This window comes from Centroberyx affinis, unplaced genomic scaffold, assembly GCF_046629955.1.
Source record: "Centroberyx affinis isolate AG114_WGS23_722 - 3 ecotype Tasmania unplaced genomic scaffold, CSIRO-AGI_Caff_v1 ptg000143l_1, whole genome shotgun sequence".
Taxonomy (NCBI): Eukaryota; Metazoa; Chordata; class Actinopteri; order Beryciformes; family Berycidae; genus Centroberyx; species Centroberyx affinis.
Genome location: NW_027278841.1, coordinates 44,043 through 70,860, shown reverse-complemented (window position 1 = coordinate 70,860; position 26,818 = coordinate 44,043). Strand labels below are relative to the sequence as shown.

Sequence of the window (26,818 nt, the reverse complement as noted above, 5' to 3'; positions counted from 1 at the left end):
ATTTTTGTACCAAAAAAATTATAACTATTCAGTGTTTTACCACAGAATTTTATTCTTGAACACCAAAAATCTCCACCACACCTATTCTGTGGTATATTGGGCATTTAAACAAAGAATTAATCAACAAAAACAAAAATAATAAAACAATTAAATGAATGAATAATGAATAAATTGTGCAAAGAAAATCAAATGTCACGTCAGGTTTTTTCAGACTGTGGACGACACTGATCGGCTGACATCAGATATTTAATAAAAACCCGGTATCAGCAAACCGATATATCAGTCTAACCCTAGTACTTAAACATAATTAATGCCTAGTCTGTGACAGTTTGTTGTGATTTCATCTCCAGTTTCCAGAGGCTGAATTAATTCCTAAATTAAGGCAAATGCGTTCTCGTGCCTTAATCCAATTCAGAACATTGCTCGGTGTGAATTGTCCAGCGTTTCATTCACAGCAGACAGGAGAGACTGAAAAAACGAATGAATGAACCTCAGTCCTGTATCTGATTCTGTTCCGTTACAGTGCGTTTTGAATTATAATACATTAATAAATTATGCAGTGAGATAGTATGAATTGACAGTCCAAGGTTTAGATTGCTTTTTCATGTTTTTTTTCTGGTCATCGTTTTTCATGCAATCTGTTGAGTAAAATGTGTGTGTGTGTGTGTGTGTGTGTGTGTGTGTGTGTGTGGGCGGATGTGTGTCCAATTACATAAACGCGCAGAGAGAAGACGACAAAAGCATCGTGGACTTGAGCTATATGGTTAAAGCAGGACACGTATCCAGGCAACCGCGGCCTTCATAGACGGAGCCAGAGGTGATGTTAAGTGATGGACCACTAAAACACACACACACATACACACACACACACACACACTCCCAGACATCCACAGGCTGCGAGACCTGAATTGGATTGACCTACTTTCTGTACGTCGTGACTTCATTTCTCTCTCTCTCTCTCTCTCTCTCTCTCTCTCCCTCTCTCTCTCTGTCTTCATTACCTCTAACAGCCCATTGAAAAGCACAGAAGACTTCCCTCCTACCAGGCCAGTGATGCAGAGTCATTGCTGATAATTATGTAACTCTGCCCACATCTCCCCAGAGCCTCTTTGTTTGCACACACAGTCCCTGACAGCTGTTGGTGAAGCTGAAATGAGGTGAGTGTGTCAAAACCCTCAAAGGCTGAACTCTGGGAACTAAATGTTGGTGAAGGTATCGTTAGGATTTTACCAGTTCCGATTGCTTTTTTCTCGATTCTTCTCGTCGATCCGATTCTTTATCGATTCGAACGGCGGAATGAAGAGGAGAATAGGTTCATCGGTTTTGGAATTGATATATCGATGAGCCGGTTCTAGATACCCAGCCCGACTTAAAGGGGCGATAAAGTATGCTTTTTACTGTCCCATAGCACAAAATTACCATAATACTGTATATCTGCAGAGGGTTGATAGGGTTGGTGATCAATACCAACTCAACGACTCAACTCAATATCGACCCAACTATTACTTTCCCAGCTGCTGAGATTTTCAAAACTCAATTTCCGGGCCCATACTCTATTTCTGTTTGATCTCTGCTTTAACTAGCGAGCTTACTCCTCCACACTGGGAAAATGTGACTTTACTGTTTGTGTCAATTACAGGCCACCGTAGCTGAAGGGGACGGGATGAGGAGTTAATCGATGTTGTTTCAACTCCTACTGATCACCAATAGCGGCCGATAAAGGCCATAGATTACTTAATGCCCCTTTAAGTTTTTCCAGCATTTTTCAATTCGATGTATGTGAATCCAACTTTGTTTTTTCTACCTCCAATCCAACAAATTAACTTTAACATGCTCTATATCGATGTTGCTGCAATTCCTACTGGCCGCCAATAGAGAATAGAGCCATTTTTTCAGTTCAACTTGTTTTTTCGACCCCCATAAATCCTACAAATGAACTTTAACACGCCCTAAACCCGTCAGGGATAAAGATCACGATGAAGACGACAGCGAGCTCGGTGTGAAGCGACACAGTAAATCCGGTGCAGTTAGAGAGCGACAGGCTGGGTGTGAGTCACCCTCCGCAGGGCCCTGACCCTTTGGCCTCTTGTCTTTTTAAACCTCGTTTGTCAGGGGAGAGCGGTGTCGCTGCGGGCGAGGGGTCGGGGGGGTTAAACGGAGCAGTCGTATTAGCGACAGCGGGCCGTGACCTCCGGGCGGGATCACCGAGTCTCTGCCTTGTAAAATGAGATGAATGCATAGAGCCTGGATAGAGCAGTTTACTAAGAGGAATCGGCTCAGGAAACTACGCGCTGTTACACTGCTACATGGTTTAAAGGAATAGTTCACGCAAAAATGTAATAATTAGGCTCCCTGGCAGAGAAGCTTTCTTCAAAAAGGGCAAAAAAAAATTCCATAAATGTACTCCATACCTCCATACGAGCCTGGCAAACTCCTGGTAAGTTGTATGAAGAAAAAACACTTTTTGTATTGGCAAGAGGATGAGTAGATTATGACCAAATTGTACATTTTGGGTGAACTATTCCTTTAAGTTATAGTGCTTTTTAGTGCTTCTGTTTTTTGGCTCGCAACCCTCAAAAACAAAGTGATAGCTACGTGTAACCATTTGTATGTGCAAATAGGTACAATTTTGACAGGAAATTATGTTTTTTTTCCTGTGGCTTTTCAGGCTGTTTGACGTGACGTAAACTATGAGAAGACGCTAAGAGACTGCAAATATTTGTAATTTTACAACAAAAGGCATTCATGACAAAGAATACAAACATGAAAATAATGGTTCCATGATCCCAAAATGACCCCATGACCACCTGAGGGGTTGTGACACCTTGGATAGTAACATTGATATATAAATACACTGTTTTATCCAAGATATTAACTAATTGATTTCTGTAATCGGAACACATCGGCTGCATTCCAATATGAATGTTATGCCCTCTTTACTGTTTCCCTTCATCTGATCTTGTGTGTAGGTGTGTGAGATTTATATATTGTCTATATTGTCTTATGATGCTTCTATGCGTGGTTTCTCTTGCTAGGCTACAGCACAAATACAAGCTTTCTGTCACTCAAACACAAAGATAAACATTGATCAGATAACAGTGAGTAGTGAGACAGAGAGATATGTTGTTTTCTAACTGTATAAAGTCGCCTCCCGGATAGGAGCGTCTGCTACATGGCAAAAAATATAGTGTGATGGTAACTGTTGTGTTACACTGTCAAGTAAAGGTATTTATTGATGCTACAGACAGAAAGGTTGAGTAATATTTAAAGGATTACACTGACTTTTTGGGGATTTTGTCCCGTTGGTCTCCTTACCCAATATCTGACAAGAGGATTGACACCAAAATCATCCCTGTGTCTCTGGTAGAAAGCTCTGTCCAGTTAGCATGCTAACGCTTTAGCATACAGTATGTTAAGTAATCGTAGGCGACTAGCATTATCTAAAGTATGAAGATAAACTTTTTAGTTGTCCAATGTTGGTGTTGGTTTTTATTCTATGGACTTCATAAGTTCTGAAAACAAAATCTCATCATTTGTAAATCTTCATCTTTAGTGAAATCCATTATTACGGAAGCCGAGAACGGCCGTGCTTGCAATTATTTTTTTATTGCCGTTATCTCGAGATCACAAGTTAATTATCTTGTTATCTCGAGATAACAAAGCTCGTTTTCTCGAGATAACGGGTTAATTTATCTCGTTATCTCGAGAAAACAAAGACTGATCTGAATGTTATCTCTAACAGAAAGACACAATGCAATTTCTGCCTGTGTTAGACCTTGACTGAAGTACAGTCTGATGCGTTGATCAATAATGGATACTCCTTGATCTAACATTTTCATCTTAAATCAGTTGCTATGCATGCTGGCATGGCACTCCTGATCTCTGATAAACATTATAAGTAATAAGAGGAAATGACATTTTGTTTTCTCGTGATAACGGGTTGATTATCTCGTTATCTCGAGATAACAAAGCTCGTTTTCTCGAGATAACGAGATAATTAACTTGTGATCTCAAGATAACGGCATTAAAAAAAAAATTGCAAGCACGGCCGTTCTCAGCTTCCGTGCATTATAAATCAACAGCGCAAACAACTTTAGCTGTTTGGCTACCTTCGCTCACCTCCTGTGTAAACAAAACAAGTCGCGATCGAAGTCTCGCGGGAAGAGAGATCTTCAGCCATTCAAAGTAACTCCAAAGAGTGAATCTTTTTTGTCTAATTTACCAATCTCCTAAATTAAATCTGCTACGATTTCTCATTTTCTCTTAGGATAATGCTAGTCGCCTATACTTAACATACGGTATGCTAAAGCGTTAGCATGATCTCAAGAGAGTGCTATCTACTAGAGACACAGAGATGATTTTGGTGTCAATCCTCTCATCAGATGTCAGGTAAGGAGACCAACAGGCCAAACTCCTAAAAAGTTGGGTGTAAACCTTCAACTTCACACCGGTCTTCTTCCAGTGTATTAACCTGTGTACTAACCCATGGAAACGTATTGTAAGTAGGCTACACGGTAATTCTGTGTTAGTATGTAATGAAAATCTGCCCCATACATAAATGTGCTTACAAGGCTGTAACATCACAATGTATTTACAATTTTCATAAAGTGCTAACACAGTATCATGTGGTAGCCGTTAAGTATTATGTGGTGGAAAAAAAGCCACATCATGAATCTCTCCTGCATTAGTGCTGCAGGTCCAGCTTCAGTCTTTCTTTTTACACTTGACACAGTAAAACTAAGGTCTTATGAAACAGAAAAAGACAAACTGTCCCGATCATTACTTGTGCCTTCTGGCATTTGAGCAAAGAATGTAAATTTAATTTTCCACATAATGGGGTTTAGCAATATTGAAGTCATGGAGTAACAAGTATCCACTAACCCTGCCAGGGTTAGGGGTTCAATTTCCACTGGTGCTTTGGATAAAAGCGTTCACCAAATGGTATCTGTCAACTTCTACATCTGACTAAGTCTGTGCATGACTTTTCCATAAGTTAATAAACAGGTTAAAACACTGGAACGAGGCCGTTGAGAAGCACTGGCGCAGCTTGTAGTGACTATACAGACAATGTTCAGTGTATTGCATAAATGAGAAATTCGCTGCTTCACAGAAACAAAACAGTGTTTCATGCAGATCCAAGACATGAGTCCACAACTGGAAAATATTACGGAGGCAAGAGTTGCAAGGGAAGAGAGTGCCGTTCGGGTTCACAGCGCAGGACATTTTCGCTGCTGGTTTCCCGCTGACGTCCGCTAAGGAGCCGATGCAGACTGTGCTCTCTTACAGTCGGGTCCTCTAGAAGGTCAGCACTGAAACGGGGAGGACAGTCACTCACAACGGCAGGCGGCAGGATTCGGTTTAGTTTGGTTTTCAACTTCATCCGGTAGGAGTCACATGCGGGGCGGTTGCACAGAGAAACGGACAGGAGCAGGAAGAGGAGGAGGAGATGGAGGAGGAAGAGGAGGAGGAGGAGGAGGAGGAGGAGGACGTGCAGACTGGCATGCGTGGAGGCGAGCGGAGACGAGCTGAGATCACTTACAGTCGACCTCCAGGATGGCCCTGACTGTCCTGGTGAGCTCCTTGGCCTCCTGGGCGAGCGTGGCCGCCGTCCAGGGGTTCTTCCTGTAGCGGGGGGCGGGGCCTTGGGACGAGGCTCCCACCTTCACATCCCCGGAGCTGCAGGCGGGACGGCAGAGAGGAGGACAGGTCAGCATGTTGGGAGACACTGGAGGAGGTGTAGCACTGTTTTTACTGAAAACTCCAAAGGCAACAAGCTGAAGTCAATTCTGTTGCATATTTTAAGACAAAACCCTTATATCTCTCAACTAGCTAGTCACAATACTCATTGTAACTAAAAGGAGCTAAACCAGGGTTCCTGCGCAGGTCTGGGAAGTCTGGAAAAGTATTAAAATTGAATTTGATCATTTCCAGGTCTTGAATAGTTTGGGAATTTGAAAAAATGTCTGAAAAAAGTATGGAAAATGTTGCGGTTCAGGTCCGATACACACATAATTCTAGCTTTTATGTTGTTGTAGACCCACTTTGAGTCCACAGTGTTTGTTGATGTGAAGAATAATGTTCAGATAGAGGGACGCTCTTATTACCCAGCCGCTGTCAGCATGCATTATATCAAATACCCACCAAAATCAAATCCGGTCAAGAACATAGGGTCTGGGAAAAATATGGAATTTTAAAATGGAAACCGTGTAGGAACCCTGCCAATCATCTCACATATTCTGATATTTGTCACTGTGAAGAACAATCTTCATCTATACAGTGATATGACCTAGTTAGCAGGGGCAAGATGTCTATCGGCGTAAATCATATTGAACACCAGACAAATCAAGGTCTGGAAAAAGTATGGAAGTAGGAACCCTGGATGTAGCAAATGTGCAGCAGTTTATCAAACCTGCAGTAAAACATGGTGCTTGATGCTTTATTTCCCGGGTCCATAATTTCCTAATAATTTCCTAGATAGTAATTTCTTAGGAAGTTTCCTGAAAAGGAACCATGAAAAGATGTTCTAATTACAGGGAAAATAGAGAAAGAGTTGAATGGTAGTTGGTAAATTCCTCCAATTTCTTCTTCTGAAATTATGTAGTAGTTATATAGAAAATTAATTAAGAATTCAACAAATAATTATATGAATAATGACTTCTGATTGACCTTTGAGTATAATTGACCTCTGCCTATTATTTCTCAAGTAAATAGTTTATAGCCTTGCAGTTCTTTCCAGGAAACTCTTGTAGAAATGTTCAGTATCTGATCGACTCTCCAGACTGAGACAGTTTCTACAGAGCTGCTGCTTCACTTCATGCTGCTTTCAGGAAACGTCCCAAGAAATTAACAATTCCTTTCTAGGAAATTATTACGAATTTGTGGACCTGGAAAATGAAGTGTTACCAAAGATGGGACTTCTGCAATGGCTGCTATATTTCATGTCTTTTCTAACTGTGTAATATCAAGGAAACCGCTGAATCAGCATTGACTGTTCAGTAATCCAGAAAATAATTCAAATAATTTATGCCTGTCTTTTTTACTTTTTCTGCTTTAAAAAAAAAATCCTTTCTGCCTATCACCACAGTGCTTATTCCTCATTTCATTTCCTAGCGCTTCTATATATTGCACTTGTTAGTTGTTCATGTTCATGACAGATGATTTGGAGAGGTGTAATCCAAACAGACACCAGTATTTGTATATATATATAAAAAAAAACAAAAAAAAACAATTGCTGTAACCTGATGTTGGAGACACCCCGTCTCAGAGTCAGGATCATTACAGCATATTAAAAACATCCACAGGACATCTTTCAAATTAAATTCCCCATTCACTCCATTTGGATAAAGACTTTTTTGAAATGAAAAGACCCAAAAGGCCTGTCTTGGTTTTCTAAGGAAATTGTAATCACCTCCTTTTGGGCCAAGAGAGAGACCTTCTCCATGCTTATGAAAGAAAGCACAAATCTTTTCCACCGGGTGTGAAATCATGTATATCACATTATTTGTTTTTAGAGGTAATGAAACTGAAAGAAGTAATAAAAGTAGAGGGTAAGGAGTCCAAACAGTTCCAATATCAGCTCAGCAGCAGGTGATCAGAACAGGATTTTGTCCAGTTTATTAGCTGGAGACGTAACTATACTGTAGGTTGAATCTGGTTTTCAGGAACAAGGCTGCTGATGTATTCCTAAAGCCAAAGCTCCCTGTGTCTTATTGTGTGAGCATAATCCAAACCAAACAATTTGTTTTGCAGCTTTGTATATTTTGTGCATCATAACCTGATCACAGCTCCAAAATGAAATTTCCCTCTCCTCATCTCCTAAGGGGTCTTTGAGTTCATGCTTTGATAAAAAAAAAAAAAAAATGTCTTTTCTGTTCCCCCACTCTCTTTATTACGGTGCTGAAGTCAAAATGACTGATGGGCCTAATGCAAGTAATATTCAGCATGATAAGAAAGTCATTATCTGGCAGTGAATGGGCAGCGCAGAGCCATTTATTTCTGACGGAGAATAACGACGCCGCTCGCCCACTACTCAATTAACTGGCATTCAAAAAAAAAAAAACTGGCCAGCCTACATTTCCGGTTCCAAGTGGCCTAGAAACAGATCCACAAGTGAAAAGAAAAAGACCACCACAAGCTGGAGGGAGCCTCGGTTATGAAAGACGTGTTTAGGTGTCCCACTGACCTGGAGAGGGATAAAAGGAAACAAGGCAGAAGGTGTTGTATGGGGAGTGGGGGGGCACATCGACCGGTCGGCCTGATTTACCGCATCACACTTACACAACCGGCCACTTTTCAGAGGCCAGAAGGTTCATGTCCGCTCTGCGTTACGGCACAAACCGCCGACATCACGCCCGACAAACCATGACAACCAAGAGCTTCTGCAACTGGAGCAGCAAAGACAGAAGCCTCTGTCTTCATGATCCATTTACACCGCGGCTTATATACAAAAACCCATTAAACAGTGCTGGAAAGACTAGAACGCCCTACTCAAGTAGAAGTACTGTTCCTTTTGCTGATATTTTACTTAAGTGGAACTAAAAGTATATTGGTGTAAAAATCTCAAAATAAAAGTAAAAAGTGTGTGATTTAAAATGTCCTCAGAGTAAAAGTTCCTCTTTAGAACAGAGAACGTTGTCAGCTGTGATCTTTTCCATGTGATTCTAACAGGAGAGAGGACAGAGTTCACACTAGATTCTTTTCACTGGAAACATTAGAAACGACAAAATAAAGAGCAGAAACAAAGTAAAGTCAGATTCCTCTTCTCACTGTGAATGGATCCACAGTTTGTCAGTTTACATCGATCCGGTTTCTGTTGCTGATGGAGAGACACAATCTGTTCTGTGATGGATGGGATTTAAAACGGACTGAAGTTAGAGCTGTGAGTCTTGAGGCACAAGTCTCAAGTCAAGTCCCAAGTCTAAATGTAGATTACTAAGTCAAGTCCAAGTCAAGTCCATGTCATTAATGTCAAGTCTCAAGTCTAAATGTAGAACAGCAAGTCAAGTCAGAACAAATCAAGAGTCCAGTATCAATTTAATATCTTAAAGAAAACTAAATATCTAGGACTTTTCAATGCAATATGGTTTTAATAGGATAAAAACTTGGTAAGAGCATCATGAGTTTGATTTCTATAATCAGTTTCAACTTCAGTAAATTCAATCATTCCATACAAATTCAGAAAACAGAATTTAAATTCAGTCGTCTGCTGGAACAAATCTCATCACTTTCAATCTAAGTCATTTACACAAACACAAGATCTCAAGTCAAGACTTTAGAAACCTTTTCAAGTCATCAGAGTACAAGTCAGAGTCAAGTCCCAAGTCACCAGAACCCAAGTCAAGTCAAGTCTCAAGCTATTAAAATCGTGACTCTAAAAAATAAAATTACTGACTTTAAAAAATACTCAAAAAAGGACAGCTACACAAAAAGCTACTTGATTACAGTAACGTGAGTAAATGTAATTAGTTACTGCCTTTAAAACAAGCCAGATGTAACAGGCTGGACTGTGGCAGCTCATTAGAGGAAGACATGTTGTCTTTTATTTTGTACTTTCAGTTCTACTGACCGACATAGATAAAATCCACCTGATCACATTTCATTCAAAACAGCAGCTGCCTCCTCCCTGCGGTAATAACCACAGAGTGTTTCATAACGCCGCGGCCCGGCTGCAGGCAGCGGGCGGCCATTAGCAGCTACGGTTAATTGGTGTTCTACCTGGGCCGAGCCGGGCCGGGCCGGGCCAGTGGGTGTGTGTGTGTGTGTGTGTGAGGGAGGGAGGGAGGTAACCTGGGCTAATGGGCTGTGGTATCTGCAGGGTCCCTCATTACACGACTCCTGCAGAGGTGTCGGGGTCAACAACACACACACACACACACACACACACACACACACACACACACACACCCTTGTAGCTATACACACAAATGGACATGCACACATATACTGTACATATACACACAAAATGTCACAGCCAGAACCACTACACACATAAACAACCACATACACACTTAATAACACACATACACATAATAGACAAAACAATGCACACACACACTCTTGTAGCCACACACACATATGACTAAATTATTGATTGACTGATTGATTGATTGACACAATTACAAACAAAACAACACACACACACACGCTCTTGTAGGTACACACAAATGGACACACACACACCTACACATACACGGCAAAACACACAAGGTCATGTGGCTACACACACACATACACATAAAGATGCAAAAAAGACACACACACAACCTCATGTACACACACAAAATAACACACACTTGTGGTTAGACACAACATAACACACACACACATACACAGACTCAAGTGGTAACGCAAAATGACACACACACATTTATGTAGCTACATACAAGTGGACACACATATACACACACACTCACACATATATACACACAAACAACATGCACACACACACTCAGACACACACATACATTATACACATACATATATACTGTATAGACACAGAACAACACAAACACACAGAGAAATGCACAACATCACACACACACACACACACACAAAGTCATACAAAACCCCACAAAGACAAAGCATAAGAGAGAGAGAGAGGGAGAGCAGAGTCGGTTGCTACTGGCAACCAGCTGGGCAGCTCGTCATCGCTGGAGGTTTTAACGCCGATCCAAACCATTACAGGACTGACGTGTCTCTAATGAACACCGGGGCTGTCAGTCACACACACACACACACACACACACACACACACACAAAACACACACTGAGGAAACACACAGAAAACTGCCTCTCTCTCTCTCTCTCTCCCTGACAGAAAGTGATGGATTTCTTTCAGCTGCTGTAATTGCTAACTGGAACCGAGTTGCTTTTTTGTGTATTTTTTTTTTTAAGTCAGTCCATTCCTCCTGCAGTTTTGTCCTTCGGTCCATTTTAACTCCCATCCATCACAGAACAGATTGTGTGTCTCTCCATCAGCAACAGAAACCGGATCGACGTAAACCGACAAACTGTGGATCCATTCACAGTGAGAAGAGGAATCTGACTTTTCTTTGTTTCTGCTCTTTATTTTGTCGTTTCTAATGTTTCCAGTGAAAAGAGTCTAGTTTGAACTCTGTCGAGAACTCTGAGTAGATTTTTACACCGGTACTTTTACTACTACTTGAGTAAAATGTGAGTAAAGCTCAGAGGTTTTCTGTCTCTTACCTGTAGCTCTTCGGCGGTCCTTGGGTTTCAACGAGGAACTCTTGAACATTCTGTGGACAGAGGGAAAGATTTTAACAACAAAAAACAAAAGCATTATAACCATGACTGACATTCTTTTATTGTATTATTTCTTTCAGCTCTTTCTTTCAATTTTTGTCTTTTGTTTGGAGAGTGGAAAATTCGGTGTATATTTAGCAGTGGCATTGCCAGGGTCTTTCTTTCGGGCTTAAGCCCCGAATATTTTGAGATTAGCCCCGAATATTTTTGATCAGTTAATATGTCCTGAGTAAAGCTCCATATTCTCCACTCTCCAGTGTTTTACTTTGTGTCTTGAGGTCCATTCAAAGCTGTGTGTGTGGTGTCATGAACCAAAAACACTCTCAATCCATTTTTACACGTTCATTTTCCAGCATCTCTCTGAGCCTTACCAAGAACAGGCTGTCTCTGTCGCCGTGTCTTTAAGGCTCATTAATATTAACGACCCCTCTGTTCCGATTGGCTAACCGTTTCAAGAGTGAAACGTGAGACGCCGCGGCCCGGTGGCTACAGGTAGGGAAAACTCTCCGGTAATAAACAATGACAACCGCTCAACCGCTTTGAAAAAAACACTTTGTTAGTCTATTATTTCTTACAAAAATGATAATGAGCGAACCTTTGTGACGCCACAAAGTTACGGAAGTCCAAACGGCTCGTTTAGAGGCTCGCTGCACTAATATGGATTGTGTGGATTTAGTTTTGATACTTTCACCATGTTTAGATAGACCATCCAACTCCTTTATCATCACAGAGGCAAGGGGAGTCCTGCTTTACACTAACGGGGCAACAGGGCTTATGGGAAATGTAGTCTTAATGTGGAGAAACACTAGAACTAGCAATACTACTGGTGCGAGATAGAGGAGACCAATTGTCTCCAACATGGACTCATTGGTTTACAGTAATTATTCCAAGGTATCACAATTAATTTGACAATGATATATTGATGTTTAAAATTGTTACACATATCCCTCTATAGAGCCTTAAAAATAAGGGCCAGACGGGGCACAGTTGTGTCTGATTGATTTACTGAGACTTGAAATGTAAATGATAGCAGCAATAAATGATAAAAAACCAAATGCCGTCTTTTCAAATTAGCTTTTATCGTTTCCCATCTGGACGACTGCATCTCCCTGCCGACCGGCTGGGCTTTCTGAAATCCTGAATACTGAAATCTTCGGCACCTTCAGCTCATCCAGTACGCACAAAAAATCCTCTCTCCTTTTTCTACCCAGCTCTTATTTTGACAGAAGAGCACTTTTTGGGGTTTTGTCCATCAGCGGGAACACGGTGACATGACATCCAAAGTGCCTCCTGTTCCTCGAGTGCAGACGCCTTCAGCACTTCTCACCCTGATGGAGTAAAAGCCTCGCTGAAGTGAACTAAAGTGAACTGAACTGAACTGAACTGAACTGCTCCCGACCGCAGGAGCGAGACATGAGCCTCGAGTGCCGAACCAAACTGAAGGTTTTCATCACGGTCACAAGGGGCTTCAAGAAAAGCTGCAGCCATGAAAAAAACTAAGTGGATGAAGTGGTGGATGAGATAAAAATAAACAAATAATAAAGATACACAAGATGAACAAAAAACGAATTGGCGTGATAGTAAATCTTCAGTTATAACTGGACCGATGTAAATAAAAGGTAACAGTATGGAAGGAAAAATCTGTGTATGGCGGATTGTGTTGCACCTGTTTGAATTGAATTAAATGTGAAAATTAACATTAATTAATTAAATAGAGCTTTGGCCTTTACTGCATTTGGAAAAATATATTTAAAGTGGCAATCCATGAGTTCTTTGTATTTTTGTGTCTGTGACATCATCACTGTGGTGTTTCTGCTCTGCTCTTCCCACAGATCACCTGTCAATCAAACAGTGTGGGGGGCGGAGCTTGTATTTTCTGTTGCTGTAGTTTGAGTTTCTCTTTTCTCTTTCTGTTCAGCCATGGTGGCTATCACTGCTCATGCTAACTACCTGGTTCTTCTTCTTCTGTTGATTCCAAACAAACCAGGAAACGTAAAACGCATCACTTCCTGTGCGGCAGAGGATTTTTACCGGCTGTTTAGAGCAGACAATAGAAAAACTTTCATTAACTGGAATATAGATTGAATTACTATTGTGTAAAATCAGTCTGCGCTAGAGTTTAGCAAAACAGACATTTATTTATATGAAAATGAATTGTATTATTACTTCGACAAGGTTAAAGGCCCCAGGTTCCTTTATATAAGTGCACCTGGAAATTAAATCAGAAATTATATATTTTTACACGCTACCGCCGTACCAACACCATAAACAGTTTGTAGAGCCGTGCCCAAGATTTCATATGTTGTCAAAAACCCTGAATTGGCCACACTGGGGACCTGTAGTCAGCACCATGCACTTACTTTCTGTTTGATAATGAATATTAAAAATGTATTGTAGTTCTAATACATAATACATACTTTTGACAGACAGTCCCCAGGGCAGCGAGTCGAGTCTGACTGCCGCCGAACCTCAGAGTAAAATATCACTTGAAGCCAAACACACAGAGCGTTACATAAGTGGGATAAAGCAGGTTGGGGAATTCGACCTGTGCCTGGTATATCTGTATATCTTTTATATTATACCTCCACAAAGTTAAGCAGTTTGCCCGTGGATATCTCAAAGCCCTTTTTGGCCCCTTCGCTCTTCCGTAGCTGACACTCCAGGACAGCCACCCGCTTCTTCAGCTCCTCCATCTCCTCCTGGGAGAAAACAGAAAGAGACAAGAAAAGGTTTTTATTTGGGTCTATTCATGAACTGAAATGAGAAGTCATGTTAAACTCCAGCTCAGCTCCTGCAGTGTGAATGTGAAAGTCTCCCAGCTGTAAGGAAACAGAATGTGAATTGAATGTGAATGACAGGAGACAGAACTGAATTCCATGAAATTCCACTTCTAAGAGAGTTTGTCTCGACTCGCTCAGCATTATAAATCAAAACATTATGAATCAAATAAAAGACAGTTCAACTAATCAAATACATTCAATCATAATGTATGGATTACCATAGGGCTGGGCGATATGGTTGAAATCAATATCATGATAATCATAAGGATTTTTCTCAATATCAATATATATCACGATATGGTTCATGTATGCAAAATCACATTAAATAATCAAATGAATGTTCATCTCATTGAACCGAATGGTGATGTTAGGTGTGATGTCAAACAAAACTGAAATATTCAAATAATATTCCTACCATACCTCATTTTATTAGAGTTTTTAAGTAAAATTTGCTTGTCATCATTAATTTAGACAGCAGAAATGTGTCACAATATTAAAATATCTTCATATCATCACGATATGATTCCACTGAAAGACGATAAACGATAATATTGAATTATCGCCCAGCCCTAGATTACCATTACATGTTCTGCATCAAACACCAGCTGAGAGGTTCCTTTAACACTTTATGATATTCAGTATTGATAATATAGAACACCATGTGGAATCTCAGATATGTGGGAAGAAAAAACAACAGAAAATGTAATTTCACAGAATTCCATTGAATTAAATTAAACTTTCTGAAATTCTAATTCAGTTCCTCAGCTGAATTGGACTTGAGTTCATTCATGAATTGACAACAACAACACTGGTTCATAGAGACTTTACTTCACTAGTATCCAACCATGTGTCATCCAGGGTGACGAGTCTGCAGGTTTTCATTTTCACCAAACACTACAGCAGCTGATTTCGTTAATTAATTCCCCTCCTCATTATGCTCATTAGTGAAATCAGTCGGTGTAGTTTTTTGGTCGGAATTAAAACCTGCAGACTCTGATGATTGAAAACCACTAATCCACATTTTAAAGCTGCACAGGTCACAGAGTGCACTGCTGGATCAGATCCACAGCCAGGGGGAGTAAACACCTGGACACAGCAAGGTTTCCAGTGTTAATAATTAATGATTTTTCAGTGATAATTACTTTGAGTTGACAAGTTGTTGTTTATCCACTCATACAGCTGATATGGCTCTGAAGTGAGTCTTTAAAACTTGCGTTAAAAACAAATTAAAAGTGTTGAATTGCCTGTGATGGGTGTGGATTTACATAACCACTGTTGATTTTTATACTCTTAACACTGACAATTTTGTTGATTTCACCATAATTTCCCTCCAAAACAAACAAACAAAACAGCCCTCTGGCATTTTTGAATAAAGATGAGTCAGCTCTTTATTTTCAACACCCCTACATATTTACACAGCACCCAGCAGGGGAGCAGATATCTGTCCGTCACCTCGGCTCGTCCTCCACATCGCCGCTCGTCCCGCTGACCTGCGGGTTGCTAGCCAGATTTTTATAAATAACCTCTGAACGGCGACGTCAGAGAGAAGCAGCACTGCTCAGCAGCTCTGTCGCTGAATAATACAAAGCAAACACTGACCTAGATTCACTGTGCCGGGTGGGGGGGGGGGGGGGGGGGGGGGGCAGAGAAAAGCTGGAGGGAGGGAAGGGACGAACGACAAGGAGTGGAGTCATTATGGAGGGGGGGGGGGGGGGACAGGTAATATGTTTGGTTGGAGATATGAGGAAGAGCAGCACAGATATTTCCGTGTAAACCTCCTCTAAGATCAGATGTACTCTGAACATGGAGAGTGAACATTTTGTTTTCCCAAGATAACAAGAAAATGATCAATATTAGGCTACCTGTAATAGCAAGGCATAATGCTATTTCCCTTGATTAAAGAGAAATGTGATACGGTGATACACTCCTGATCCTCTGATATTGCTCCACATAAAGATCATACGTTTCCTGAAATGATTTTAAAAGCGAAGTATCTCATTGACTCGAGGTAGCATATTTTGATATCCCGAGATCTTGAGATAATTTTCTCATTATCTCAGGAAAACAAAATGTGTTAGATCAAGATAAAGACTTAGATAACTCAATAAATAACTCAGAAAACAAAGAAAATGAAAGGTCCCATATTCTCCTTCTTCTTTCCAGAGTTTTATTTTGTGTCTTGAGGTCCATTCAAAGCTGTGTGTGTGGTGTCATGAACCAAAAACACTCTTTTTTTTTTACACGTTCATTTTCCAGCATCTCTCTGAGCCTTACCAAGAACAGGCTGTCTCTGTCGCCGTGTCTTTAAGGCTCATTAATATTAACGACCCCTCTGTTCCGATCGGCTAACCGTTTCCAGAGTGAAACGTGAGACGCCGCGGCCCGGCGGCTACAGGTAGGGAAAACTCTCCGGTAAGAAACAATGACAACCGCTCAACCGCTTTGAAAAAAACACTTTGTTAGTGTATTATTTCTTACAAAAATGATAATGAGCGAACCTTTGTGACGCCACAAAGTTACAGAAGTCCAAACGGCTCGTTTAGAGGCTCGCTGCACTAATATGGATTGTGTGGATTTAGTTGCTGACCGTGCGTTTTGATACTTTCACCATGTTTAGATAGACCATCCAACTCCTTTATCATCACAGAGGCAAGGGGAGTCCTGCTTTACACCATATGGGACCTTTAAGTCGTCATTACGAGAAAACGGCATAAATAAAATGTATGAATACTGTCCTCAACGGGTTTCCGTATGAATGAGAAAGGCTCTCCACTCCATAAACAACTACTGCTGAGGCACTTTACTCTCACAAATTTCAGTCAGGATATCCTAGTTTTTAAAGGATAGTAGGACAAAGTTACAACACTTTTACAGACTGAATCCCCTGTATTTTAGAAATACTGAGTGGTAAACCTCAGGTAAGGATTAGATTAAATTATTTTCAAGGAATTTTGAAGATACAGAGAATTTTGGATATTAACTCTTGTGTCTTGTGGGACACAAATACATAGACAGAAGAAGGCAGAGAAATGTCAAATATAAAAACATAAATATTTTGTGGTGGTGTGATAATAGCCTCAAGGTTAAAAAAACCTTCTGACTAGACAGATGCTGTTTCAAATTGCAGACAGGTTGGGAAAATCTGGGCAGGGAACTGCTGTTAAGGCGGCTTTGAGCAAGGCACTTCATCAATCTGCTGCATGGAGCTGCTCAGTTCCCAGTGGGCAACAGTAGAAGGCTGCGGTTATACTGGGAAGTTCCCAGTTGGGGATGAACTTCCTGTTACTTTATGAATGTGAAGCCGAGAATTCCTGGAAAGCCATTATTCCTTAGAAATGGTGAGACAGTGTTACCGTAGTGTCAGGTACTTTAAGGGTGTGTCTTTTTAAAAAAAAAACTGTGCAGTGTTTCCTCCGTTTAGTTGGGTTGGTTTGGCACTAAGCAACAAGAGAACTGCGGTGCGGTTCGTTAGGAGTGGGAACGTAATCCACCTCAAACCTAATCCACCTCAAACCACCTCAAAACACAAGGGATTATGGGTAGAAGGAGTCAGATGTTGACATTTGATAGCCAGCAGTTCCTCATGCCTGGAAAGCCTAGCCGAACAAAATGAAGTGAGAACAAACTTGTCAGCATGAGGTGAAATATTTCTTGAACACCACAGAAGGTAAATTATGGCAAAGAGCGCAGACCATGAAGCTTAGACTGGAATCAGGTTTGACTGGAATCCTGCTGCTGCCAAAATCTCTAACCTGCAGGATGACAGGTGACCAAAACTCTGTCCAGTAAACAAGCTACTTGTGAGTCACGTGACTTTTGCTTAGAAGCTGTGGTTTGCTTGTAATTGGATGGTGTGAACCTAAATGAACCAACTACAAAAATGAAACAACGCCAACTTTTCCACTCGGCCCAAAGAAAACACCCTGTCTGTGTGATCGGCCCCTGACCCGGCCCCCGTCCCTCCCTCCACCCAGCCGGGTTACCTTGGCCTGTGCCGGCTGCTCGGCTCTCTGGGTCTTCAGCTCGGCGATCTCGGCCTCCAGGAGGTGGATCACCTCCTCGTAGTCCATCTCCATCCCCCTCGCCTGCTTCTGGGCCGCCTCCGCCAGCTGGATCCGGCTCCGCAGGGCCCGGCTCTCCTCCGCCCCGGCCTTCACCTCCTGCCGGGGGGACACACCGGGGACGGACAGCGGAGGAAGACAGGGGACAGGGTCAGGGAAGGGAAGAGGGGAGAGGGTAAACGAGGATGAGAGAGGGAGAGGAGGAGGGAAAACAGAGAGAAAAGAGAGATTAAGCATTTGCAGGAGTAACGGTGTAAACCAGTGATTCTTAATCTTTTTCATGTCAAGGACCCTAATTTAGTCCACATTAGGGCCACGGACCCCCATTTGATGAGATTTTGTCTCTCGGACCCAAATCTGAGAATATTTTTATTGTTAGATATGATTTTGTCCAGAACTCCATGACTATCTGTGTTGTAGGGAGAGAGATAACAGTGAAACTATGATCAAAATAGTCAGTCTCCTACATTCTATAATTGTTCTTCTAAATGAAATAATGAAGTTTAACAATTCATCATTTGCTGGGGACCCCCTGGGATGCCCTCAAGGACCCCCGGTGGTCCCCGGACCCCACGTTGAGAACCACTGGTGTAAACAACTAAACAACCTGTGGAAGAAAGAGAGTGGCAGTTTGACAGTTTATTCAATCTGCAGGTTGGGAGCCAAGGAACTCAAAATCTGAATGATTAAACAGAATTTTATAGTGTTGAATATTCATGATTATGTTAATACAGATAGAATATAATAAAGCTATTGGTCAACAGGTATATGAACGAGACTGAACAACCAATGATAATTATAGTTCTGGCACTTTAAGGAGATGCGTAATAAGAGGTGAGCACCTTCCTCTAGAGCAGTGGTTCTCAACGTGGGGTCCGGGGACCACCAGGGGTCCTTGAGGGGGTTCCAGGGGGTCCCCAGCAACTTGATGAATTGTTAAACTTCACCATTATTTAATTTACAAGAAGTTAACACAATTAGACAATGTAAAAGAATGACTGTTCTGATTCATAGCTTTACTGTTATCTCTCTGCCTACAATACAGATAGTCATGGAATTCTGGACAAAATCTGACAATAAAAATATTCTCAGATTTGAGTCCGAGAGACAAAATCTCATCAAATGTGGGTCCGTGGCTCTAATATGTACTACATTTGGGGTCCTTGATATAATAAAGGTTGAGAACCACTGCTCTAGAGGACAGAAAGTTATTATTTTGTCAGTGTTTCAATGAGATTTGGATATTTGCACATTGGAGCCTCACAGTTCAGCGAGAAACACACAAGATATTACTTTAGAGTTTAATCTTATAAGGGTGAAGCAGACTTATATTCTTGAGTTTTAGGCACTTAAGGTGTAAATATGGGTCAAAGGCCACATATTAAGTGAGAATACATACTACCAGTCAACAGTCTGGACCCACCTGACTGAATGTTCCATGTTTTTCATTCTCTTAAAGCCGTTTTGATCTAAAGGCTTCTGCTTAAATGCTTGACATTAGTTTCTTAGACAAATCTAAACAGTGAAGTTGATCCTATGTATGAATTTCTTTCCAAAGCCTTTGCCTTTCCATCAAGGCAAAGGGCGGCTGCTTTAAAGAATCTGTTTTACACTTTTTTGGTCGCTGCATAATTCCATTTGTGTTATTTCATAGTTTAGATGTCTTTACTGTTATTCTAAAATGTGGTAAATAGTAAAAATTAAAGAAAAATACGTGTGTCAAGACTTTTGATTGGTAGTGTAGGAATGTTGCTTAGTATAGGTACTTTCAGTGGTGGAGTACCAATACAACAATGTAAAGATACTCCATTACAAGTAAAAGTCCTGCATTCAAAATCTTACTTAAGTAAAAGTACATAAGTATTGGCAGCAAAATGTACTTAGAGTATCAAAGTAAACGTACTCATTATGCAAACTGTCCCCATTTAGAGAGTTATATTTTTCATAAATTATTGGAATATTAATACTGATTTATTGATATACATGTACATGTAAGCAGCATTTTAAAGTTGTCAACGTGAAGCCAATCTTAACAATTTAGCTATACTTTTGGGTAGTCTAATCTATAACAATGCTATTTTATAGTTATTTTATAAAGATGATCAAATGTTTTAAATATAAAATATTGATCTGAAAAGTAACTAGTAACTATAGCTGTGAAATAAATGTAATGGAGTAAAAAGTACAATATTTCCCTCTAAAATGTAGTGGAGTATAAGTACAAAGTAGCATAAAATGGAAATACTCAAGTTAAGTACAAGTACCTCAAAATTGTACTTAAGTACAGTACTTGAGTAAATGTACTTAGTTACTTTCCACCACTGGGTACTTTTCCATTTCTTCCTCAACAAACGGTTCTGTGTGCACAAAGACACTGCAAGCCCGGCTGAAACGAAGCGACTTGTTGAAGCTGACGATGTGAAAGCCGCATCATCCGCCTTCCTCAGGAAAACGACTCGAGCGACTCAGCGAACAAACAAACGAACACATCAGTTGCCACCGAGTCGACGAGGCCCTGCTGCTGTTTCCAGAAGCTTCTTACAAGATGCTCGGGTCATGATGTGGCGTTCTGCGGCGTCGGGACGGATTAGCGTCAAACGTCACGTGACGAAGCTCTCCGCCCGGCCTGAGGAGCGTTCTGCTGAGTCACCGCTCTGCCTCACTGGGGCTTGCCCAGGCATGTCACGGTTCAGCATGTTTACCCCGCTGATAAGGTTACTGACCATGTGGGGACTCCAGTCACTATTTGAATCGCTTGAGACTTGACTTGACTTGGGTTCTGGTGACTTGGGACTTGGGTACTTTGATGACTTAAAAAAGGTTTCTAAAGTCTTGACAAAAGATCTTGTGTTTGTGTAAATGACTTAAAGGAATAGTTCACCCAAAAATGTAAATTCTGTCATCATCTTCTCACCCTCATGCCAAATGAAACACAGGTGAAATGTGTTAGTCCATATAACACACAGGGAGGCTGCAGCACAACTTGGTAGCAGCCTTCTCCAAAACAACTGAAGTCAATGGGGACCTGTTCTTTAGAGCTCCAAAACAAAAACAGCCAAACAATCACACTGTGAATAGAAAGACCTATACACCATTATTTGTTGCAAATCAATCAGCTGGAGTTAAGATTTGCACTAAATGATGGTGTAAATATACTGTAGGTCTTTTTGGAACACCGAGCCACGACTTCCAGAGTCTTGGAGCACCACTCAGCGCCACTCATGTTTTTCACTATTGCTACTAAACCCAGAACAAGAGCCACACATCAACATTAGATATGCGGCTTGAAATTTATCATTGTGAACAGAAGTAGCAAGCCATCTAATATTTTAAAAACAATAACTCGTTTTTATTTTGTCAGCTGACATTTGTTTTCCATCTAAAAAATCATCACCCAGTAAATCAAATAAATGTAGGCTATCCAGTATATCCATTCATTCACTCTATGAATGGCCCTCAAAATTTTTTTTACGAAAGATGGATGATGAATGAATTGGTTAATCAATGAAGTAGGTAAATATCCGGAATTATACGCCACCAATCACAGATTATTTAAGGATAACCAATGAAAGTCGGCAGTTTGGAGGAAGATAGCAGGAGTAACGGGATGTACCAGTAAATTGTAACGTTATAACATTTATCTACATATTAACGTCTACTGGCGCTCTCTGTGCGATGCTTCCTGTGTGGTTTACCTGAGCCTCGTCCGGTGTGCGACCCCCTTAAGACTGAAAATGATGAGATTTCTTCCAGCATGCGACTGAATTTAAATTCTGTTTTCTGAATTTGTATGGAATGATTGAATTTATTGAAGTTGAAACTGATTATAGAAATCAAACTCACGATGCTCTTACCAAGTTTTTATCCTATTAAAACCATATTGCATTGAAAAGTCCTAGATATTTAGTTTTCTTTAAGATATTAAATTGATACTGGACTCTTGATTTGTTCTGACTTGACTTGCTGTTCTACATTTAGACTTGAGACTTGACATTAATGACATGGACTTGACTTGGACTTGACTTGCTGTTCTACATTTAGACTTCAGAGTTTTGTTTTTTTTAATCAGGATGTTCTCATATAAAATTTGCAGTTCATAGATATTTTACAAATCAAGTGAAACGTGAGGCTGAAACAGGAAGTAGTTTGACACTGAAACAGCGCGGTGGAAAGGATGTGGCGGTCGGAGGGTGTTGGGGGGGGGGGGGGGTATCACTTACGGTTCGCTGGTTAATGTTTAATTATGTAGTTAATTAATCATTGATTAACCACTAATTGATATATCACTTATCTACTCACTGCCTCTTAGTCACTGCTCAGTGATATGATGATAAGCGATAAAGCACTTACTGATGAATCAAGAGTGACATCGTTAACTGACAGTTTAATTTATCATGTCACAGTTCAGGTATTCATTACCTCTGATAATTATAACTAGAATTTATAACCTCCTCCTCTCCTTGTCTCCTCTCTCCTCTCCTTGTCTCCTCTTTCCTCTCCTCTCCTTGTCTCCTCTTTCCTCTCCTTGTCTCCTCTCCTCTCTCCTCTCCTCCTCTCCTCTCCTTGTCTCCTCTCTCCTCTCCTGTCCTTGTCTCCTCTCCTCTCCTCCTCTCCTGGTCTCCTCTCTCCTCTCCTCTCCTCTCCTTGTCTCCTCTCTCCTCTCCTCTCCTTGTCTCCTCTCCTCTCCTGCTCTCCTCTCCTGCTCTCCTCTCCTGCTCTCCTCTCCTTTCCTCTCCTCTCCTTGTCACCTCTCCTTGTCTCGTCTCCTCTCCTCCTCTCCTCTCCTTTCGTCTCCTCTCCTCGTCTCCTCTCGGGACACACAAACACACAAACCGCTTATAGTCCAATTATAGTAGTGGGATGTAACTATAAGACAGGTCAGCCCATCTTTCCTTGTTGCCACTGTTTTGTTTTCTGTGTTTTCTTGGTGTTTGTTTTCATTGTGAACGTCTCTACTTCTCTGTGCCTATGTGGAACCCCAGCAGGCCTCTGTGGCTTTTCACCGAGGATTACTGAGAACTGAACAAACACGCCTCACCTGTCATCCCACATGAGCAACGACACGCTAACCACACGCTACACGGAGCACTCACAACACTACTGCAGAGCGAGTGAGTGTGTGTGTGTGTGTGTTTGAGAGAGAGAGAGAGAGAGAGAGGGAGAGAAAGAGACCCAGAGAAACACATCATACCTGAATGACAACCTCTTACATAACACACCCCGCTAAAATTAGGAGCTTGTCTGGGATCAGCGGAGGCAGTCAAACTCTTAACTCCATCCATCTGGTTTCAACAGACCTGCAGCTTACAGTGTCCGGGCCAAGGAAACAGCTTTTCGGAGTGGAAGTTACATAACGGGGGGGGGGGGCGGTGAAACAGACACCCGCCACAATTAGAGGCTTGTCACCTCTCCGACTGGGAAGAAACCACTCCCTGTGTTCTATTGCCACACTGGCAACCGGTAACTCTAACCCTTTACCTACTGAAATAAACACTATGGATCCCGAAGGTGGGTGTGCGAACGCTATTGGATGAGCAGCACACTCCAGCACTGTATTCTCATCTCTGTTTTGCACAGGCGGAGTAAAGCGATATTCAAAAGATAATGACGCTTTACAAATACGAGTAGTGGATTTATCACGCTACCGTATGGAATATGATCCCCCTCCTTCCCTCCTTCCCTCTTCCCCTCTTCTTCCCTCCTTCTCTCTTCTTCCCGGTAAATGCCAGGAGGAAATACCGAAGGAGAATGGCTGCGTATTGTTGCACTGGTGGAAAAGTTTGTGTAGTTTGTGTGTAGATTCTGATTTCACTCGACAGAAAGAGTGAAATGAGAGAGCGGGGGGGGGGGGGGGCAGAGATATGGACACTGGACAGATGAAGAAGATGAATGCCGGCTTCGGGGAGTGGTGGTCATGTCATGTGACGCTGTGGGGATGGAAGCTGGGATTCACTTTGAAAACCAGGTACAATAACTGAAAATGACAGTTAAATTAGCTCCTCACATACTGTATGTCTAATACTGTGAACCCCCCCACAGAAAATACTGAAAGACCACAGTGTCGTTCTAAGAAACGAATGGTAAAACTTTTTTCTATATATTATTATATATAGAATAAATCTATATATAATATATAATCTATATGTAGAGAGATTTGCTCTCTGGTATTATTTGTATAACCTATTTGCTGCTACCTGCCCATTTGCACTATTGTATGTTGTATATTTCTATGTTTTAATGGTGTGTTGTGCTATGCGTATGTACTCTTGTTGTACTTTGGGAGAAGCCAAAGACAAATTTCCATCGAGGTGGACAATAAAGTCAATCAAATCAAATCAAATCAAAATTGGCAGAATCTGGTTTGTCAAAGTCTTGTCTCCCACCTTTTTTCGCCTATTTACAATTATTGATAAACATATTATTTCCTTTGTTCCATTGACGTAAGTTTCCTCCAGATTTTGTTCAGACTGAAAGGTTTAATAAACATAAAGAAAGAGATTCACTTCAAAACAATTCAGCTGCAGCATGACTAGTTTTTTTTATATATTAATAGAATCTGCTTTGTTAGTGTTCCTTTATGTGCGAGAAGTGATTTTCAGACTGTTCCTCCAGACAATGGCAGTGAATGGAGAGAAAAAAAACACAATTCTCCAGTCTCCTCTACCAGAGCAACAGATCACAGAATCACTGATTTGGGGGTTTTATCATGGAGGAAGATCAGTGATGGAAAGTAACTAAGTACATTTACTCAAGTACTGTACTTCAGTACAATTTTGAGATACTTGTACTTTACTTGTACTAGTATTTCCATTTGATGCTACTTTATACTTCCACTCCACTACATTTCAGAGGGAAATATTGTACTTTCTACTCCACTACATTTATTTGACAGCTTTAGTTACTTTTCAGATGGAGATTTGACACAATGGATAATATAACAAGCTTTTAAAATACAACACATTGTTAAAGATGAAACCAGTGGTTTCCAACCTTTTTAGCTTTTGACGTCTTACAAAAAGCAGTGTGTAGTCGGGTCACATTTCAGATGTCTATGAGTTGTTAACAGCTCCACCAAATAGTGATTTTTCCCTCTAAACCTCACATGGTTTCATTTCAATAAATGTTCAAATGATCCAATATTTCAGCAAAAATCAAAGATTAGAGAAAAAGTAAAAAAACTGAAAACAGATTTGTGTATCAGAACTTTGTTTTTTCTTCTTTCCTCTCCCATTAATCATCTCACGACGCCTCAGATTTATCCGGTGACCCTTTGGAGGGGCCCGACCCCTAGGTTGGGAACCACTGGACTAAACTAGCTAACTGTATATAAAGTAGTTCAAACTAGCTCCACCTCCAGCAGCTACAACAGTAACATGCTGCTTACACACTGATGCTTCAGTATTAATAATCTAATGATGTCATATATAATAGAATATCAGTCAGAGGGACCAAACCACTACTTTTACTTTAATACTTTAACTACATTTTGCTGCTAATACTTATGTACTTTTACTTAAGTAGGATTTTTCATGCAGGACTTTTACTTCTAATGGAGTATTTTTACATTGCTGTATTGGTACTTTTACTGAAGTAAAGGATCAGAGTACTTCTTCCACCACTGAGGAAAATACACAACCCAAGGTACTACCAGTGTTCAATAGCACTTTAAACACGGATAATAATGCATATCGAATCTTGAAAACCACAACTGTAGAGGGCTTCTTGTCCAACACACACACACACACACACACACACACAGGGAGAGGCTCTGGCAGCCCCGGTGCCTCATGCGGTGCCGTCGTATGTAGCGTGATCTGAAAGGACACGTATGAAGCACAAAGGGGAGATGTAGGTCACACAGCGGGAGGCATTTATTTCTGAATAACAGTAGGGGATCACACGCTGTGGACAAGAGGGCCACACACACACTCACTGGACGGATGCATACACATGGAAAGGGCAAGGGCACGCACACACACACACACCCACACACACACACACACACACACACACAAACAGGGAGTAGTGAGAGCAGCCCATCTGTTACCATCACTGTTCCCAGCAGGACTACATGCAATTCTAAAATTCTGCGAACCACCGTTCAGAGAAAAAAGGCTGTGTGTGTGTGTGTGTGTGTGTGTGTGTGTGTGTGAGTGAGGGAGGAAATGAGAGAAAGTGGAATAGGGAGAGAAAGTGAGAGAGACAAATAGAGGGAGAAAGAGAAGGAGACAAAAACACACAAGCTGGCTTTCCATCCGAGTATTTTTTTTTTTGCCAGTTATTATGTATTGAATCAGAAGAGCTGAATGGAAAGAGCAAAATTCAATAAAATGTCCTCAGAAACATCTGCAACTACATTTTAGGTATTCAGCTGATGCTCTTATCCAGAGAGACTTACAATGGGAGAATAGAATCGGCTTGAATCCTAAAAAGTGGATAAGGAGCGTACTGCAGAGCCACAGCTCCTCGATAATATTTGTACCAAAATATTCCTGTTAGCCGACAATGATCATATATAATAGAGAAGTACTAGGTAAGGAAATAATAGCCAGGGAAAATTGCTGGAGCAAATTATAGTAATTGGAGATGCGGACATCTCTGCTGCCAACTTGGCGACTCTGTCTCTTTAGCGACTTTTCAGACGCTCCTCGCAATTTTATTTCTCCAAAGCAACTACTGACAAATCTAGCGACTTTTCCCCAACAATCTTAATAT

At 41.0% G+C, this 26,818-nt stretch overlaps 1 protein-coding gene across 1 annotated transcript in view; it reads right to left on the bottom strand.

The window, feature by feature from the left end:
* Positions 1–26,818, bottom strand: part of stxbp4 (syntaxin binding protein 4) — an 80,586-nt gene that overhangs the window by 14,178 nt on the left and 39,590 nt on the right. Inside the window, exons 18-22 of the mRNA XM_071531575.1 lie at positions 18,026–18,202; positions 17,136–17,138; positions 13,845–13,961; positions 11,206–11,255; positions 5,540–5,676 (exon numbers count right to left, since the gene is read on the bottom strand). Coding sequence (XP_071387676.1) covers positions 5,540–5,676; positions 11,206–11,255; positions 13,845–13,961; positions 17,136–17,138; positions 18,026–18,202 — 484 coding nt within the window. The remainder of the gene's footprint in view (positions 1–5,539; positions 5,677–11,205; positions 11,256–13,844; positions 13,962–17,135; positions 17,139–18,025; positions 18,203–26,818) is intronic.